Source organism: Suncus etruscus, chromosome 2 (genome assembly GCF_024139225.1).
Source record: "Suncus etruscus isolate mSunEtr1 chromosome 2, mSunEtr1.pri.cur, whole genome shotgun sequence".
NCBI lineage: Eukaryota > Metazoa > Chordata > Mammalia > Eulipotyphla > Soricidae > Suncus > Suncus etruscus.
In genome coordinates, this window is record NC_064849.1 from 3,202,656 (window position 1) to 3,220,315 (window position 17,660).

Below are 17,660 nucleotides of genomic sequence, written 5' to 3' on the forward strand. Positions count from 1 at the left end.
CCACTCACCAGCTCTACCTGGGGCCCCAGGCCTTCCAGAATCCGGTGAGCTGCCTCAGCTTTCTTCTGCAGGAGGAGAGCAGGGTGAGGGTGCAGGGGAACAGAGGTGAGGAAGAAGGGGAGCAGGGGTGAAGATGGAGGGGAATGCCCAGGGATGCAGTGAAACAGGCTGACGTCCCGCCTCCTGCAGCGTTGGGGCTGGCACAGCAGCCCCGAGGGGCTCCGTCCCGGCCCAGAGCTGGCACGGCTGCCAAGTCTCTCTCAACAAATGCCCCCTGTTCTCCAGCCCTGCCCAGGGCTCCGCCTGCTGCCACACACACTGGCCCCTGTCTCACGACCCCTCGGGACCCCCCTGAGGCGGAGCCTAGGGCTGTCAGGCTGCAGGCGTCATCACCCCAAGACTGCTGGCAACAAAGGTGGACAGTCAGTCACCGCAGAGGGACATGTGCCCTGCCAGGACTGTGGGTCTCTGGTGTCTGTGCAGGAGCACTGCAGGGAGAGCCCCCATCTGGCAAAGTGGGAACATACCAGGGTCCGGCAGGCTTGTCTCACACACATTAGTTATATGGCACACATGGGCAGGGCAGGAAGATCCCAGAGCCAACAGGGGAGCAGGAAGGGGCTGGCTCACTCGGGCACCACCTACCACCTACCACATACACCCACCACATACTGAGCAGCATGGTACATACATGTATACCTGGACACAAAGAGGCCCGGGCTGCCCACAGCCAGGACTCCCTGGCTTCCCACCAGGGGACCTCTCACTCCAGGGTCCCAACCCCTGCAGGCAGCAGGGACCCCAGTCCTGTGTATGTCAGTGGGAGAAGCCCCAAAGGCCTCATCAGGTCAACTAGGGCCCCCTAACTGTAGACCTGGCCCTCATACCAGAGAGCTGGGCCAGTTTGATAAGTCTGTGGGGCTAAGCTCAGCTGTGTCCCAGGATACCCCTCGCCCTGTCCTGTGCCCAGTCCCTACCCTCCCTCTCAAGTTCATTCTACACCCACACAGGTCACACAGGGTCAAGCACTGGGTGATGTGCGAGGTGCCGCCATGCTGGCGGAGCTGTGTCCAAAAATGGGCAGGCCTGTCCTAGACACTGGGTAGCAATCCACCCCGCTGCCTCACTCTCTGCACGCCTGGTCCAACCACCCTGCCAGGACATCCGCTGCCCACGGTCACGGCCACGTACAGGCAGGGACAGGGGAGCCAGCGGGGGTGTCATCTTGCCCACCCGGACACGCCTTCTCGGGATGGCACAGAACAGGCCCAAAGGGCTAAGAGCCCAAGACCCAAGGCCATGACAGGCCCAGGGCTTTCAGGGCACACTAAGGCCCATGAACGATCCTGGGGGTGGAGGGCCTTCGGGGCTGTGACGAGCCACTCTGTCCAACACCCTTGGGACCTGTCCCTGTGCCAGGCCCAATGTGGCTCAGCTAAGCCCAGGGCTCAACCTGCAGGGCCCAACCTGCACAGTAGGTCAACAGCAGCCGCCAAGGGCTGGGCTCTGAGGCCACAGAGGGGCTGCCAGGACCCCCACAGGGCACCACCGGTACCAAGCCCTTCAGTTCTATACAGACGCATCCCTTCGGGAGGGTCAGCTAGCAGCCTGGGGCCTCCCCAGTCCGAGCCCCCCGGAAGAGGATGTGCCATACATACCCTGTTCTCGTCATAGATGATCTGGACCAGGCTGCGGTGCTTGGATTCGATGGGCGGCGGCGACACAGGCCTCTCGGGCTCGGGCGGCTTGGCAGCCTCCTCCTCCAGCTGTTGCTGCGGGCAGGAGCATGGGTGAGCACCGAGGAGGAGCTGGGCAGCCATCGGCCGGAAGTCAGGCTGTCAACCGCTTCCTCTGAGTCAGCGGGGACTCTGGGTCCCCCCACAACTCCGCCTCCACGTCTATAGAATGGGCACTCGCCCAGGGCCCAGAAGGGCATCGGGCACCCACGGGGCCACCCTGCACCTGAGCCAACTCAGACCAGGTCACATCGGGACCCCAGGGGAAGAGGGAGCAGACAAGGGGCTGAGTGAGAACAGAGCTCATGGGCTCTCCCTGGCTAGAGCCAACCCCAGCGAGAAAAGGAAAAGTCTGGGTCAGCTGCAAAGGGCAATGATGCTGGAAGGTCAGCAACGCTTGCACAATCTCCAAGTCCCTCAGCACGCATAATCTTCATATAGGAAAGGCCCCTGGAGTGGCTGATGGAAGGGGTGTGCAGGGGGGTACGGGAAAGGGGTGAGAGGGGGTTGCATGGAGGCCGTGTCTGTGTGGTGTGAAGAAGCTGCTGTCCTACGACTGGTCTGTGGAATGAACCCTCCAACACCCACACAATGGCCACTGCCAGGCCCCAACCCGATGTGCAGCCGGAAGTAGGGTTTGTGGGGGCAGCCGGGGGCTGGGCCCTGCTGAACCAGGGTGGCATCAATGCAGACAAAAAGCTGTACCACCGGGCCCAGGGGAGGGATGTGGTGCCCACTGGCCTGGCCCGTCGTGCCCCACGGCAGAAACCAGCGCCCACCACACCTGCTTCTTCTTCAGCTTGGAGATCTGCTGCTCCACCATGGCGATCTCGCGGTCGACACGATCCATGTTCTGGATCAGCTCCTCCTTGGACAGCCGTGGTGGCTCCAGCTCCAGCTCGGGGTCGGCGTGTGGCGGGCTAGGCGGGGACACTGGCTCCAGCTTGCCCGTCAGGCTCCGGTCCTGGGGAGGGGAGGGAGCACAAGCAAGGGGCCGTCACGGAGCAGCCCCACACCCGACTACGGCAGAAACTGGCACTGACCCTCACAGCTTGTGTCCCCACCATGACCTCTGACTCTCTCCGAAACAAGCTGAGACCAACTATTGACTGGGCCCAAACCCAGCAGAGGCTCTTGCTGACATTCAGGCCCAAGAAGCTGGTTCCAGAATGACACGAGAGTCAGTGTGGCAGGAAAGAGACACGCACATGTGTGTTCGTGAGTTCACACATTTCATGTGTTCCCACACACACAAAGGACACATGTGTGGTCTCACACAGACCCATGTCCCTATGCACAGGCATGACCGCATGCAGAAATATGTACACACAGTTGTATACACGGAAGCATATGCACATGCACTCCATAAGTATGGCCAAGATGAGCGGCCAGGCCAGCCCACAAATGGGGGACTTGGGGCACTTTCTGCCCGAACCCCATCCCGAGTATCTCCACTTGGAGTCTCTCCACAGAGGCAACAGCACAGCTGAGGGTGGGCGGGACTGCAGGACAATAGCTGGAAACACCCTGGACCCTGCCTGGTCCAGCCACACCCTGGGAAGGGGCTGAGCAGTGAGATCATGCTAGGTCTCTAACACACCAGCCACGCGTGCAGACGTCAGCACACAGCAGTCACTCATCACACCAAACATCAGCTACACACACATGCCAGCATACGCCAGCCACAAGTATCCACACAAGCACATGTCTGCCGCACACATACACCAGCCCCCGGGCCCCACCGCCTTGCTGTGTAGCCCTGTGCCTGGGACCCTCCTGTTCTCCCTCCAGTTGGCGCTCCTCAGTGTCCCCCCCCAGTGCCTGGCAGTGCCGCAGGAATCTGGGACCAAGTGTGGGGTCTCAGGGGCAGCCTAGGACTTGATCGGGGCTTTCCTAGTGCCAGGGGGGGACCAAGGTCACTACAGGCAACCGAAGAGACAGGAAATAACCTGATGGACCCTTGAAGGCAAACAGGGCTTGTGCGGGAGTTGGGGAGACGACCCTTGCTTGTGCCTGTGGGTTGAGGCGAGGCGGGAAGGTCGCCTTCTGGCTAGCACACTAGTAAGAGAACAGAGGGCGACATAGTCCCCTAGAGCGAGCAGGCATGGAGCCAACCTCACAGGCTTCAGTTCTCTGGGCAGGGCTTAGAGTTTCCTTAGGGCTGGCAGTGGCTTATAGAAGGGCCGATAAGGGGCACCACATCCGGGTCCCAAAGCCCCCTCCTGGACCTCAGGGCAGCAGGGACAAACATATACAGCATCCCCAGAGTGAAAGAAATCTGGGGGGAGTCTCCCCAAACATTCAGGAGTCCCCCATCCCCCTCCCGCCCATGTGAGAACAAGTCACAGCCCCGCAGTGGGTCAGGCTGGGCCCTACCTTGGCCAGGTCGTCCGATAGCCCGGGCTGGCCGGTGGCGAGCAGAGGTGCGGGCCGCAGCAGGGGAGTGGGCAGCAGGTCGAGGCGTGGCCGTTTGCTATCCATGAGTTCCAGCTCTGACAGGTACACGGGCGGCTCGGGCCGTAGGTGTAACTCCTGGGGCCTGTGGGAGACAGTGGTGCTGAAGCCAGGGGCAGGGCCACCCACCTACCTGCCCGGGGCCAACAGCTGTGCCAGATGCCCAGGGACTACAGGAACTCCAACAGTGACTGGATAGTGTCCCCTAATTTGAAAAAGGGGTGTCTGGACCAGAGAGACTGTGAACAGAGAGGGAGGGCGCTGGCCTTGCAAATGGCTCACCCAGGTTCGCATCCTGGCATCCCACAGGGTCTCGTAGGGCCCCTGAGCACAGTCAGGAGTGATTTCTGAGCACAACCAGGAGTTAATCACCAGGAGTGGGCCAAGCATCCCCCCCAAAAAAAACAAAAAGGGTCTCTGGAGAGGGGCTGAGTAGCATGATGACTTGAGCAGGTACCAGAAAAAGGAGCTAAGCACAGACAATATGACAGGGATACATTGCAGAGGGACCCAGAGGGGCTCAGATCAGCCCAGCCTAGTGAGACCAAGAATAACCTCTCTTCATATAGTGAGCCAGTCCTTCTGGCCCTTAAACTCTAATGTCTCTGGCCTTACTACAATGATGTCATTAATTATTTTTTTAAACCTATAGATGAGGGGCTGGAGAGATAGTACAGTGGCAGGGTGTTTGCCTTGCAAGTGGCTGACCAGGACCTATTTTGTTTTGAATTCCTAGCATCCCATATGGTCCCCCAAGCCTGCCAGGAGCGATTTCTGAGCGTAGAGCCAGGAGTGGCACCTGAGCGCTGCCGGGTGTGACCCAAAAACAAAAACAACAACAACAAAAAACCCACAGATGAGTGAGACTATTCTGTGTCTTATCTCTCTCCCTCTGACTTATTTCACTCAGCATAATAGAAAACAGGCAGGGGTTGGGGAGGTGGGACATTGGTGGTGGGAAGGTTGCACTGGTGAAGGGGGGGTGTTCTTTTTATGAGTGAACCCCAACTATAATCATGCTTGTAATTATGGTGCTTAAATAAATATTTTATAAAATAAAAAATAAATAAAAAAAAAAAAGAAACACCTTTGCCAACTCTCAAAAGCAACCTCCCCTGAGTCTCTTGGGTCACCCACAGGGGGTCAGTCCCGGCTGAGCCTTTGCTGACTCGGTCCCACTTGGCCCCAAGCCTGGGGTCCCAGGGTCCACTCACCTCTCATTCCCGGGCTGGAACTCCGAAAGCAGCGAGGGCCTCCTGCGCTGGGGCTGGATGATGGGGCCGGGAGACAGGTGTGAGGTGAAGTCTCGGGGGCCGTGTGGGTACTCGAGCAGCCCCACGTCCTGCAGGTGGGACCGTGTGAGTAAGTGCACAGGACCTGGGATCGCTACCCCTGACCAGCCCAGGCAGTGGGACTAACATCAGCAGTGGGAATGCTCCCCACACAATGCTTCTTGACTGGAGACTGCCCTCTCAAACCAGCCCAGGGGTAACTCCATGAATAGTGTTCCTGTCTAGGGACCACCACCTCCTGATTGCCCATACTGTAACCACTGTCCTTTCTCTGTGGTCCAGGCTGAGGAGTACCACCTCCTGCCAGTCCAGTGCTCCCTATACCAGGGTCACCCACCCACCCAGCCCTCCAGGTTCCATCTGGTGAGAGAACAGGCCTAAAGTACAAACCCCACAGGCCCTGGGCTGAGTCCTGCACATACACACACTGGGATCAGGCACACACCCCAGGCAGGTGTCCTGATGGATTCGGGTGGGCCCAGAAGTCAGGCAAAAGCTCCAGCCCTTCCCCTAATCAGGGACCCTGAAACTCTGCCCGGAGGTGACAATGTCTCCAAGGGAAGAATGAGAAACCAGAAACCAAGATGGCTGTACATACAGCCATAAGCCACACACAGGCACCCAGGGGCTCCCTCAGGGTCCATCCAAGCAGGTGCAAGCCGTGTCCCTGCTACCTCCCACAGTGCCCACCGCACCCAGCTTCCAGCCAAAAACCAGTGCCCAGAGGCACCTGAACCAAAGAAAGAGTATCGGGTGGGGTCAGTCCCACAGCCTGGAATTGGGTGCCGCTAGGGGTCCCAGCTCAATGCCTCTAAGCACTGCAGACACTATGACATGGAAGCCTGGCCCTGGTGATGGCAGGGAACACCCTGCATCCTTGGGGGCACTGGGAGCAACACCCGCAGAGATGCCAGTACCCTACCATGGGCACACTCGGGGGAATGTGTGAGTGAATATGTGAATGAGTGTCACTGAGTATGAATGAGTGAGGAAAGGAATGAAAGAAAGGGTGAGTGTCAGCGAGGGAGCCTAGGAAGACGCGTGTGAATGAGTGTGTGCTGAAGGACAGAAAGAAGGCAGGCGATGCAGGGTGTGTGCTCAATGGCTGAACAAATGAGAGAATGAATGCACAGATGGGCAGTGAATGTTCCCCAAGAAGCTGGCAGCCCTCCCCACCCCGTGCACAAAATGTGCTCAGCCCCTCGGCTATAGGCCTGACTCCAGTGACCACAGGAGTGACCATAGGGCCCGCAGGGCTGTGGCCATGACGGCTGAAACAGCAGCTTCACCCTGGGGACAGGAGATAAGGCAAGATCTGGGGCAGGAGTCATGCGTGACAAGGCCAGGATGGAGGTGGGTCAGTCGGCCTGTCTGTCTGGGCAAGTTTCTGCAGCCCAGGGAGGTGTCAGAGAGACAGTCAGCACATGGACACCTGGGCCCTCACAATCTTTAAACCCCTCAAATCCTCTCCTGACTCATCAGGTGGGCAAACTGAGACACAGGAGAAGGACTGTGGGCAAGGACACAACCCAGGCACCCAGGGGTGGACATGGGCTTGCTACTTGCCCGACTGTGCCCATTACAAAGACATGCAGGCTAGGGGTCACCTGAACCACCCCCTGACTCCACAACCCCAGAGCAGACAGGGGCCGGAGCGGTGGTGCAGTGGTAGGGCATTTGCCTTGCACATGCTGACCTACAACGGACCGCAGTTTGATCCCCCGGCATCCCATATGGTCCCCCAAGCCAGGAGCGATTTCTGAGCACATAGCCAGGAGTAACCCCTGAGTGTCACCAGGTGTGGCCCCAAAACAACAACAACAAAAAAACAAAACAAGGAAACAGAACAGACAGAATCCAGGACACACCTAAGGCTGGATCTAAGCACCCCAGAAGGGGCCCCAGGCCTGCATGTAGGATGAGCGTGGTGTGGCGTCCGGGGTTCCCAGACTAGGCCTTCCGGGCTTCAGTTTCTCCTTCCTCTGCCTACACTCCCCAAGACGCAGGAAAACGGGGGAAGCATTACCAAAACTAGGCCCTAGGAAAAGGCTCTGACACCGGGGAGGGGTCCCAGTTGTGAACTCCCAACACCTGCCGCACTGAGGCCCACACACCCCACAACCCTGAAGGCAGAGTCAATGCAGAGACAAACATGGGGACCTATGTCTCATGTGAGGGACAGAAGCTTCTGATCAGCTCCTACCAAGACCAGCCTCGGGCCCTGATGGGAACCCAGACTGACTCCCCTGGGGTTGGACCAGCCAGACAGTGGGACACCCAAGACTGACCACACACCCGCCTCTGGCTGCTGTCTGCAGGGAAGGACAAGCGTCGCTGGAGACGTGGATCTCGGAACTGGGCAAGCTCAGCCCCAGTCAGCGCAGGCTCCCCAGTTCCCTGAGGCCCACCCAGGGGCCTCAGACGGAGGCCAAGGGCACCCATAGTGGCAGCAGGGTCCTGTGCAAAACAGACCTAACTCCTCCTGTATCTCCTCCAAAGCCACTTCCTGTCTCCTGGGGCTGAACCTCACTCACAGCAAAGCAGGACACACGCACAGTCTGTACACACACGCAACACACACGGGCTGCTGGATTTGCACACACACACTCAGAAAGGCAAGTGGCAGGAGTGAGCGCAGCACCCAAGACCCACCTCACCCAGTCTGCACCCCGAGGCCTTGCCTCAGGAAGCAGCAGAGCAGACACTCACCGTGTGGGGCCGGGCAAGCTGCACGGGGTAGGGCAGGCCGTGGGTCGGGTAGCGGGGCTCGGTGCCCCTCCACGTCTGTGCCACGGGCTGGGTGGACCCTGACATGGTGCTGGCGGCCAGAGTCCTCTCAGCGGCCGAGGGTCATCAGACGGGCCGCATCCTGGGGTGGGAGCGCCTTGCACAGCTCCTGAAGTAGAGGAGACAGACGGTTAGCAAGGAAGAGCCCGCGGGCCCAACTTCACCCTTCCTCAGGCAGCCCTGCACCGGGAACCCCAACTCTGCCTCTCTGCCCTGAGGAATCCTAACAATGTCGTCCTGCCCTCGGGAACCCCATTTCTGTGGTCACCAGGCCCAATGTCTCCTGAGTCCCCACCCCAGCGTGCACCTTCCTTAGGGACAAGTGTCCTGTCTGGCCTGAGGGGGCAAAGGAGGTTCCGGGCAACAGCACAAGGCCACATCCATAGGCCAGAACACAAAACACTGGGTGTAGGTACAGGGCGGCACAGGACCCGCAGGAGATGCCAGCACGGCCCCTTCAGGTAGGTACTGGGGATCCCAGGAACAGCCAATGGGCTCACAGGTGGGGAAACTGATGTTCCAAAACTGTGGTGGAAACGTGGGCTGGGAGGGCCCAGTTTCCCTCAGAGTTTCCTGCTGACACAGCTGCATGATGCGGGATTGGTGGGGCTGGACAAATGCTCCAGCACAGACAACACAGGGGCTGCACCCTGAGTCCACGTCAGGGGAACCAACAGACTCCCACTCACCCCCCACCCAGCCAGTAGATGAGGCAGGTGGGGGCAGAAACCACTGGGAGGTGCTGGATGAGGACAGTCGGGTGTCATGGAGCAAGGGGGTGAGTGCAGCTCCCTAAGATGGTGGGACAGACACATGGATGGTGATGGGGGGGGATGGATGGATGGATGGATGGATGGATGGATGGATGGATGGATGGATGGATGGATGGATGGATGGGTAGGTGGGTGGGTGGGTAGATGAGTGGATGGATGGATGGATGGATGGATGGATGGATGGATGGATGGATGGATGGATGGATGGATGGATGGACGGATGGATGGATGGATAGGTAGGTGGGTGGGTGGGTAGATGAGTGGATGGATGGATGGATGGGTGGGTGGGTGGGGGATGGGTAGGTGAGTGGATGAATGAGTGGATGAATAAGTAGATCGATGAGTGATGGATGGGTAGGTGGATGGATGGGTGGGTGAATGGATGGGTGGATAGATGAGTGGATGGATGAATGGGTGAGTGCATAGATAGATGGATGGATGGGTAGCAGGTGGATGTGAATAGTTACGTAGAAGGTGGTGGTGACCTCCCTGCAACCACCTCTGGCCTCCCTCCCAGCCTGTCCACCTATACAGGATCCTCCTGAGTCCCGGAGTGAGGCTCACGTGTCAGGCCTGGCCAGAAAGGAAAATCAGCCCCACAGGAGAAACATAGTCTGTGGTCAGTCCCCAGTCTGGGGCTCCACTGGCCAGGGGCACCCACACTCAAGGTGGGAGAGCAGGAAGCTTTGGATGGGGCATGTGTCTCGAGGGACATTCCGATATAGTAGCACCCCAGATGACACCATAGCTGTGTATTTACATCCTCATTCAGATTGGGGGTGACTGAGGCTCAGAGTGGGAGAGGGAAGAAGAGCCAGCAGCCACTCACTCCCTGGGACCTGGCGGGAGGGTCACATTCCAGATGCCAAACCAGGAGAACTCACAGACCTAGGAGGGGCCCTGGACCCTCTAACCCCTCACAGTCAAGTCCACCAGGCTTCCACCAAGTGTTCCAAGCCCTCAGCATGAGCCTCCCCAGAGAGGAAAACTCCAGCCTCGCTCGTTGAAGCCCTGCCCAGGGACCGCAAAAGGAACAATGTGGCGGGGCATGGCTCCCACCCAGTGCCCCAACCCAGTGCCCCTTCCTGTCAGTCTGCTCTAGAGTGGCAGAGAGCCCACAGCCCAACCCAGAACTCAGAGGTGCCCTGAGGAGCCCCCACAGGGCGGATCTTCCCTCTGGCTCTTTCCCATCGTGCCTGGGCACCACAGGGGCCTTTCCCAGCAGCCCCGGCTCCTCCATCTGGCATCCAAAAGGCAATGTTCTCACGGAGGGAAGCAAGAAGGATGCAGAGGAAAGGCTGGTGGCAAAGCGGGGTCACTGGGCAAGCAGCTGAGCCCCCACCCAGGGCAGAGTGCAAGGGGAACTGGCAGAGGCGAGGTGGGGGGATGGCTGGGGAGAGAGGCACCCGTTCTGCTGCCACTCCAGGCCATGCAGGAGCAAGCAGAGGCATAAAGGGCAGGACACGCAGTGCTGGGCTGCGACAGACAGACAGGCAGGGGGGCAAAAAGCCAGGACAGAGCAAGAAACTGTGGGACGGGTAGGAGGATGGGGCAGCTAGGAGGGACGAAAAAGGGTCTAGTTTCAGGGCCTGGAGTGATGGCGCAGCGGTAGGGTGTTTGCCTTGCACACAGCCCACCTGAGACAAACACGGGTTCAATCCCCGGCATCCCATATTGTTCCCTTAACCTACCAGGAGCTATATGTGAGTGCAGAGTCAGGAGTTAACTCCTGAGTGCCACCAGTGTGGCCCAAAAATAAAAATAAATAGTGGGGCCAGAGAGATAGCATGGAGGTAAGGCATTTGCCTTGCATGCAGAAGTACAATGGTTCAAATCCCGGCATCCCATATGGTCCCCCGAGCCTGCCAGGAGCGATATCTGAGCGTAGAGCTAGGATAACCCCTGAGCGCTGCTGGGTGTGACTCAACCCCCCAAAAAATAAATAAATAAGGTTCTAGTTTTGGAATTTGAAAATATTCTGGATGGGGGCTGGGGGAGGCCAGAGCGATAGCACAGCAGAGAGAGCATTTGCTTTGCACATAGCTGACCAGGGTTCAATCCCCTGCATCCTATATGGTCCCCCCAGACTCCACCAGGAGTAACCCAAAAGCAACACCCAGTGTGGCTCAAAAAAAAAATAGAACCTTCTGGATAATGGATGAGGGTCACATCGCAATGTAATAAATAAATACCTTGACCTAAAATCAAGTCTGAAAAGTGCTGCTGGGTAAATGCTGTGCACCATGAAACAAAACACTCCTCCTTAGGGAAGTCCTCTCAGTTTGGGTGCAGAGCCCCCCCCCCCCATAAGGCTTGTTCTGCTCTGGGGTCCCATACTGCCCTGAGGTCCCAGCTTAGGGCCTCATCGCCAGTCAACCTCCCTCGGGGTGCGGCCAGCCCCACGGCCCCTGTGGAACATCCATCCATTCACCCTAGTCCCTGGAAAGTGCCCAAGTGGCCCGAGGCAAGAAAGGGCGCAGGCTGTGAACCTCAGATTCTCTGGCAGTCCCACCCTGAGCACCACCTCCAGCCTGGGAAGGCCCATTGCCTGTCACCCCTGACTCAGCCTGCAGAGACACACCCCCCCTCCCACAGCCGAGGTTACATTTGTGACGACCGGAAGTGCTCGCACCCCAACATGGACTGGCACAAAAGAAATTCACAAGTCACCCTGAATATTTCAGAAAAGACCACAGGGCTGCATCAGTACATGTGAAGGACAAATGTTTCTGTGGCTAAGAACAGCCGGGGCCCCAACTCCCAGGCCCTCCTGTCCCCCTTTGGCCTCAACAGGACCCTCCCCAACTGGTCTCTGTCTCCTCCTCTCACAGATGACAGGCCCGGAACGGGGAGTAAAGGCTCCCACGCGGCCCTGGAGGTCTGTCAATCAATCACCGGTGGGAGGGACTGATCAGCCATTGATCCCCCTCGTCAATCATCGACCTAAAAACCCTCCGAGGGCAGCATCGGGAGATGGTATTGGGGTCTGAGTGTGGGGGGAGGAGGGTTCGTGGCCAGGCACCGTTCAGCAGGGTGTAGGGAGGGCTGAGGGCCTGGCTGGGACGATGGTGGCTGTTGTCTCAGCAGACTGGACACTTCTCTGTTTGGTTTTTATTTTATTTTTTTGGTTTTTGGGCCATACCTGAAGGCGCTCAGGGGTTATTCCTGACTCTGCGCTCAGAAATCACCCCTGGCAGGTTCAGGGAACCATCTGGGATGCTGGGAATCAAACCCAGGTCCATCCCGGGGTGGCCACATGAAAGACAAATGCCCTATCGCTCTGCTGTACTATCTCTCCAGCCCCCTTGGTTTTTATTTTAAAAGGTTTTAAAGTCAGCTGTGAGGGACTGGAGAATAGCAGCAAAGCGGGGAAGTCATTCACCTCACATGTGGCCAACCTGGGTTTGATCCCCAGCATCCCATAGGGTCCCCAAAGCTTGCAAGAGTCAATTCTTTTCTTGTTTGTTTGTTTTGGTTTATGTTTTTGGGCAACACCCGGCAGAATCAGGGGTTACTCCAGGCTCTGCGCTCAGAAATCGCTCCTGGCAGGCTTGGGGGACTGTATAAGATGCTGGGGATCGAACCCGGGTCTTTCCTGGGAAAGCTGCATGCAACAAATGCCCTGTTGCTGTGCTATAGCTCTGGCCCCGCCAGAAGTCATTTCTGAGAGCAGAGCCAGGAGAAACCCCTGAGCACCGCTGGGTATGGCCCAAAATACAAACAAATAAATAAATAAATAAACAAAAATGGCGTGAACCCACTGGGGACACCAATGGCCAGACAGCATGAGGGACACCAGGAAGGACTGGACCACGTGCTGGTGAACCCGTCCATGGTGAGGGGCCCATCCTAGGACACAAAAGACACAAACCTGGGACCACACTAACCCAGCCTGGGCCCTGGTTTCCTGCAGCACGCACCAAACCCCAGCACCCCTACAACCCAGTCCGTCAGTCTACCTCCCGGACAAACAACCTGCCAGGCATTTGTCAGAATCACTGTCACCCCCAGAGGCTACTACTAGGGGAGGGTCATTTGAGGCTCCCAAGAATGCTGGAAGAAGTGCCCGTCACGTGGCCTAGATCCAGACATGCCTGAAGCTTTCCGGGACGTTTCGATGTTAAGCACAGGAGAGGGAGGTGGAAGGTCACTACCAATTATACTTGTAACACTTGCCACTTGCGCTAACAGCCCCCTACCTATACACACACCTGAATCTCCTTGTTGAATCCGGTCCTTCCCTGCTGAAGTTCCCTCCCACAGTGCAGACAGGGGTGGGGAGGGAAGCAGCACCGCAAGGTGGGGGGGGGGAAGAAGCGCTTAGTATCCAAAGGCCCCCAGCCATGCAGGCTGCACTCACCACCCCTGGGGGCGCCAGGCGGGAAGGACCTGCCGAGGCATGTCCCAGACTGAAAACTACCATCGTCAGACAGACAGATACCCAGGATCCAAAACCAGCACCCAGGGGTCAGAGAGATAGCACAGTGGTAGAGCATTTGCCTTGCATGTGGCCGATCCAGGAGAGACTGTGGTTCAAATCCCAGCATCCCATATGGTCCCCCGAGCCTGCCAGGAGCAATTTCTGAGCAGAGAGCCTGGAGTAACCCCTGAGTGCCGCTGGGTGTGACCCAAAAAACAAAAATAAAACAAAAGCAGCACCCAGAGGTAATAGGGAGACAGAGGCTGGCCCAGGTAGCGGGACCCAGAAGTGCTGGGTGTCATTGGCCACAAAGAGCCAAGGAACGCTAGGCAGAGACCAGGGCCCACACATACCCATGCCCACAGCCCATCCACCTTCATGCCAGCCAGGGGAGCCTTAGGGGACAGGCTCTGGGCAGACAGACGACAGTGTAGCTCAGGGCCTGGATGCCAGAGCCGGCTTTGGATGCCCTGGATGTGGCAGGCTCGGGCTCAGGACTTCTGGCTGCGGGCACCCCAGCCTCCAAAGAGGGGGCTGCAGGCTCATGTTTGCTCCTCCCTCCCTCAGCTCCAGGACAAGGTACTGGATTCCACTCACTGTTGTGGGATCCTCTCCCCAAAGGCAATACACATCACAGAGGCTGGACTCTTTACACACCCCACAACCTCTGCCCAGCCTTCTCTCCAGGGTCCCAAGCAGTGTTCAGGGTGTCAGGTACCCTCTTGGGGTACGAGGCCAGGGCTGGGGGTGGCCAAGCTGTGTGGACTGAGACGGGAGAGTCCCCTCACCCAGGCAGGTCCAGTCCTGTGTCCACGGGCTCAAGGACAGACTCAGGCCTTAGGGAGACCCCAGACACGCTTCTGGCTCCGTTTGGCCAGCCACAGGGGACCAGCACTTCCCTGAAATGCTGCCACCAGGGCCCACACCAAGAGGGCTGGCAAGGGACATGGCAAGGCAGCGGAAAAAGACAAAGCGGCCTGGGGTCTAGTGCTCAGAGAAGCAAGCGTGGAGGCCCTTTCTCAGGACCCAGAGGTCAAAGGGGACGATCTTGCCAGGCATGGGTCCCCCCAAGCCCTGCCAAGGTTGTCCAGGACTGAGCCCAGCTCACTGCAGGGTAGGGAGGTTGTATGGACAAGGGGGACAGTGTTTGCACAGGTGGGCACCCAACATTTACACAAGCTGGGAGGGGCTACTCCCACCCTATTTGGCCTTGGCACCTCCCAGGTCTCTCCCGTCTAGATTCACCAGCTGTCCAGTCCCCGCCCAACCCGACGGGACCGCCTGGTGCAAGTGGGTGAGTGGGTTCAAGAACATGGGGTGTGGGACCAGAGTGATAGCACAGTAGTAGGGCGTTTGCCTTGCACGTGCTAGCCTAGGACGGACCACAATTTGATCCCTGGCGTCCCATGTGGTCCCCTGAGCCAGGAGCGATTTCTGAGCGAAGAACCAAGAGTATCCCCTGAGCGTCACCGGGTGTGGCCCAAAAAAAAAAAAAAAAAAAAGAACGTGGGGTGTGGGCAGAGCAGGTGCCAAGAGGAGATGGGACAGAGACATGAGGGCTGGGGAGGAGGGGAGAGATGTGAACGAGTGTGGGTGTGCGTAGTGAATGACTGGGTTGGGTGTGAGAGGTGTGAGTGTGTGAACGTGTGGTTGGTGTGAGGTGTGCGTGAATTGATTGCTGATGTGTGGTGGAGAATGTTTAAAGATGTTGGCTTGAAGTATGAGCGAGTGAACACGTGTGCTGGTGTGAGAGGTTTGAGCGTGTAAAAGTATAACAGATGTTGAGAGTGTGAACACAGTGGGGCTGCACATGTGTGGTGGTGGGTGTATGTGTGAACAGGCATATATAAGCATGTGATGCCTGACCCTGAGCCCGGGCAGACCCATCCTTGGCAGGTCACACAGCCAAGTCCCCCTTAGGCTGGATCTGTGCTCCTCAGCCTTTCCCAAGCTCCTGGAGCAGCGTCGCACCGGGCCTGCTGGCCGGGACAGAGTGATCAGAACCCATCCCAGCAGCCTTCTCTTCCTTCGTGACTTACTGGCCAGCTCGATGCCACCTGCCACATGCCAGGGACGGGGCAGAGAGCTGTCCGGGGCAGCCCAGACCCAAACGCAGACTGACCACATCTATCCACAAAACTTTTCTGAGTCTGAGATGTGATAGACGGGGCAGGAGGGAGACAAAGTCCAACTCAGCCTCAAACCAGCCCCAAGGCTGTTAGGGGCACCCAGGGGCCCCCGGGTGTCTGCCGAGTCACTGAGCCCCAAGCACCCAGGGACGACTCCACCAGAGACTCAAGAATCACCCAAGATCGGCAGCCCATGCAGTGGGGAAACTGAAGCTCACATCAGGGACACTTGCTGTGTGCCGTCCTCAGACCCTCCCAAGTTGCCACCAGCTCAGAATAGAACCGATTTTACCCAGTTCCAAAGCCAACAGGCCCATACGGAGCCCCTCTCCTCCCCACCCCTACAAGGCTTCCCGGCCCCTCAGCTCATGACCATGCGTCCAACTTTCCAGGCTCCCTCGCTCTACAGCTGCTCCCTGGGCAAGTCTGGGCCAGTGGTGCTGAGTCCAGATCCAGCATGGGCGCCCTGCCAAGCGCCACCAACAGGCACTGGGGCCAGAGCAGTGGGTCCTGCACTTGACACCCACCAACCCGATGGGAGGCTCAGCCCAACCCCGGAACCTCCAACCCCACGCATGAAACCAGCAGGCCTGGCCACCTCAGCTCCCCTCCCAGAATTCCAGGAGCTGCGGCCTTCCTCCATACAGCTCCCCAAGGCCCACCCGGCACCCCCAGCTGACCTCCCATCAAGGCAGGGCCCGTGTTCCCTGTGGCACCCACACACACAGCAGTTGCGCACGCGTCCCTGCCGACCGCCGGCCCGGAAACTTCTCTTCTCTTACCCGGGCACATGACCAGTCTGGCTCACGTCAGCGCCAGCCGAGCGCCAGGCGGCGGCTTCCAGGAGAGCCCAGGGCCCCGGTGCAAACCCATCCTTCCCGTGAGACCACGGCTGGGGCAGGCCGGGGACCAGGCCCAACCTCAGCTGACAAGTGCACTGCACCCCCTCCCCGCGGGGCCACCCCACAGGGCCACCAGCCCCACCACGCCTCGAAGGAGTCCCGAGCCCAGCCGCCCGGTGCAAACAGGAATTACATAAGTCCGCTGTTCTCGCCGGGAGCAAAAGTACGGCTTTCTCTCCCAGCCTTGGCAGCGAGGAATAATTCCTCGTCACCATGGCAACCCTGGCGGGCTGCCAGGCGGCACTCGGGAGCTGCACACTGGGAACCTTTTTATAGCTTCAGCAAGGCTCATCGCTGGCTCCAGCCACTGCCCCGACTTCCTCCCACGGGGTGGGCACCCTGACCTCGGGCAGATGCTGCCCCTCGGGCGGCAGGCTCATGGCACCTCACGCTGGCTCACCTGGCGGAAGCGCTATCTAAGCCCTGCCGGGCATCCGGTACACGCATGACTGCACGCAGACCAGGACGTGTGTGAAAACATGTGCAAACATGCTTCGAACATGTGTGGCTGTGTACCCCGTGCCTTACACGATAAACATCCATGATTCGATACACACGTGCATCTATGTGTATGTGATGTGTCCATCCATCCAGACACATGTTGTGTGTACCCACAACATGTACAAGAACACATGTGTAAATGCATATAGAAGCCTTGAGAATCAGTGCAGGTCGGTGGCTGGTCCACACCTGCATTCTACTTGTACAAGAGCATATGTCTTTACCTTACATGCCTGACATGTATACGTTGGTATGTTGCACACACCTGTCAAATGCAGGCATGTAGACACGGTGCTCGTAAACACACATCTATGGACAGGTGATGCCTGCTCACAGCCCTGTGCAGATGACCTACACATGAACACACGCAGGCACAAGCACGTGCGCACACACAAGTCATCTAGATCTGAACTGGAACCGTGCACAGCTCGGACGAAGGCAGTACATCCCGTCACATCCGGCGGAACAGGCCCAGTTCAGGCCCAGCCACCACCACAGAGCACATTGGCTTGGCACTGGCCACACGCGGCCTGGACCCAGCTGCATGCAGGCTTGCCGGGGACACAGCCACCTCGGGCAAGAAGCCCAGCACATGGTCAGGCAGCTGGGGAAGGGGAGAGCAGCTCTGAGGCCAACTGACGGGGGGGGGGGGGGGGGGGGGGAAGA

At 58.4% G+C, this 17,660-nt stretch overlaps 1 protein-coding gene across 1 annotated transcript in view; it reads right to left on the reverse strand.

The window, feature by feature from the left end:
• Positions 1–16,433, reverse strand: part of NCOR2 (nuclear receptor corepressor 2) — a 65,893-nt gene extending 49,460 nt beyond the window's left edge. Inside the window, 7 exon segments of the mRNA XM_049769271.1 lie at positions 9–65; positions 1,659–1,772; positions 2,521–2,700; positions 4,113–4,275; positions 5,405–5,532; positions 8,192–8,378; positions 16,374–16,433. Of these exon segments, the coding sequence (XP_049625228.1) occupies positions 9–65; positions 1,659–1,772; positions 2,521–2,700; positions 4,113–4,275; positions 5,405–5,532; positions 8,192–8,296 (747 nt within the window). The 5' untranslated portion in view covers positions 8,297–8,378; positions 16,374–16,433.
• Between the last annotated feature and the right edge of the window lie 1,227 nt (positions 16,434–17,660).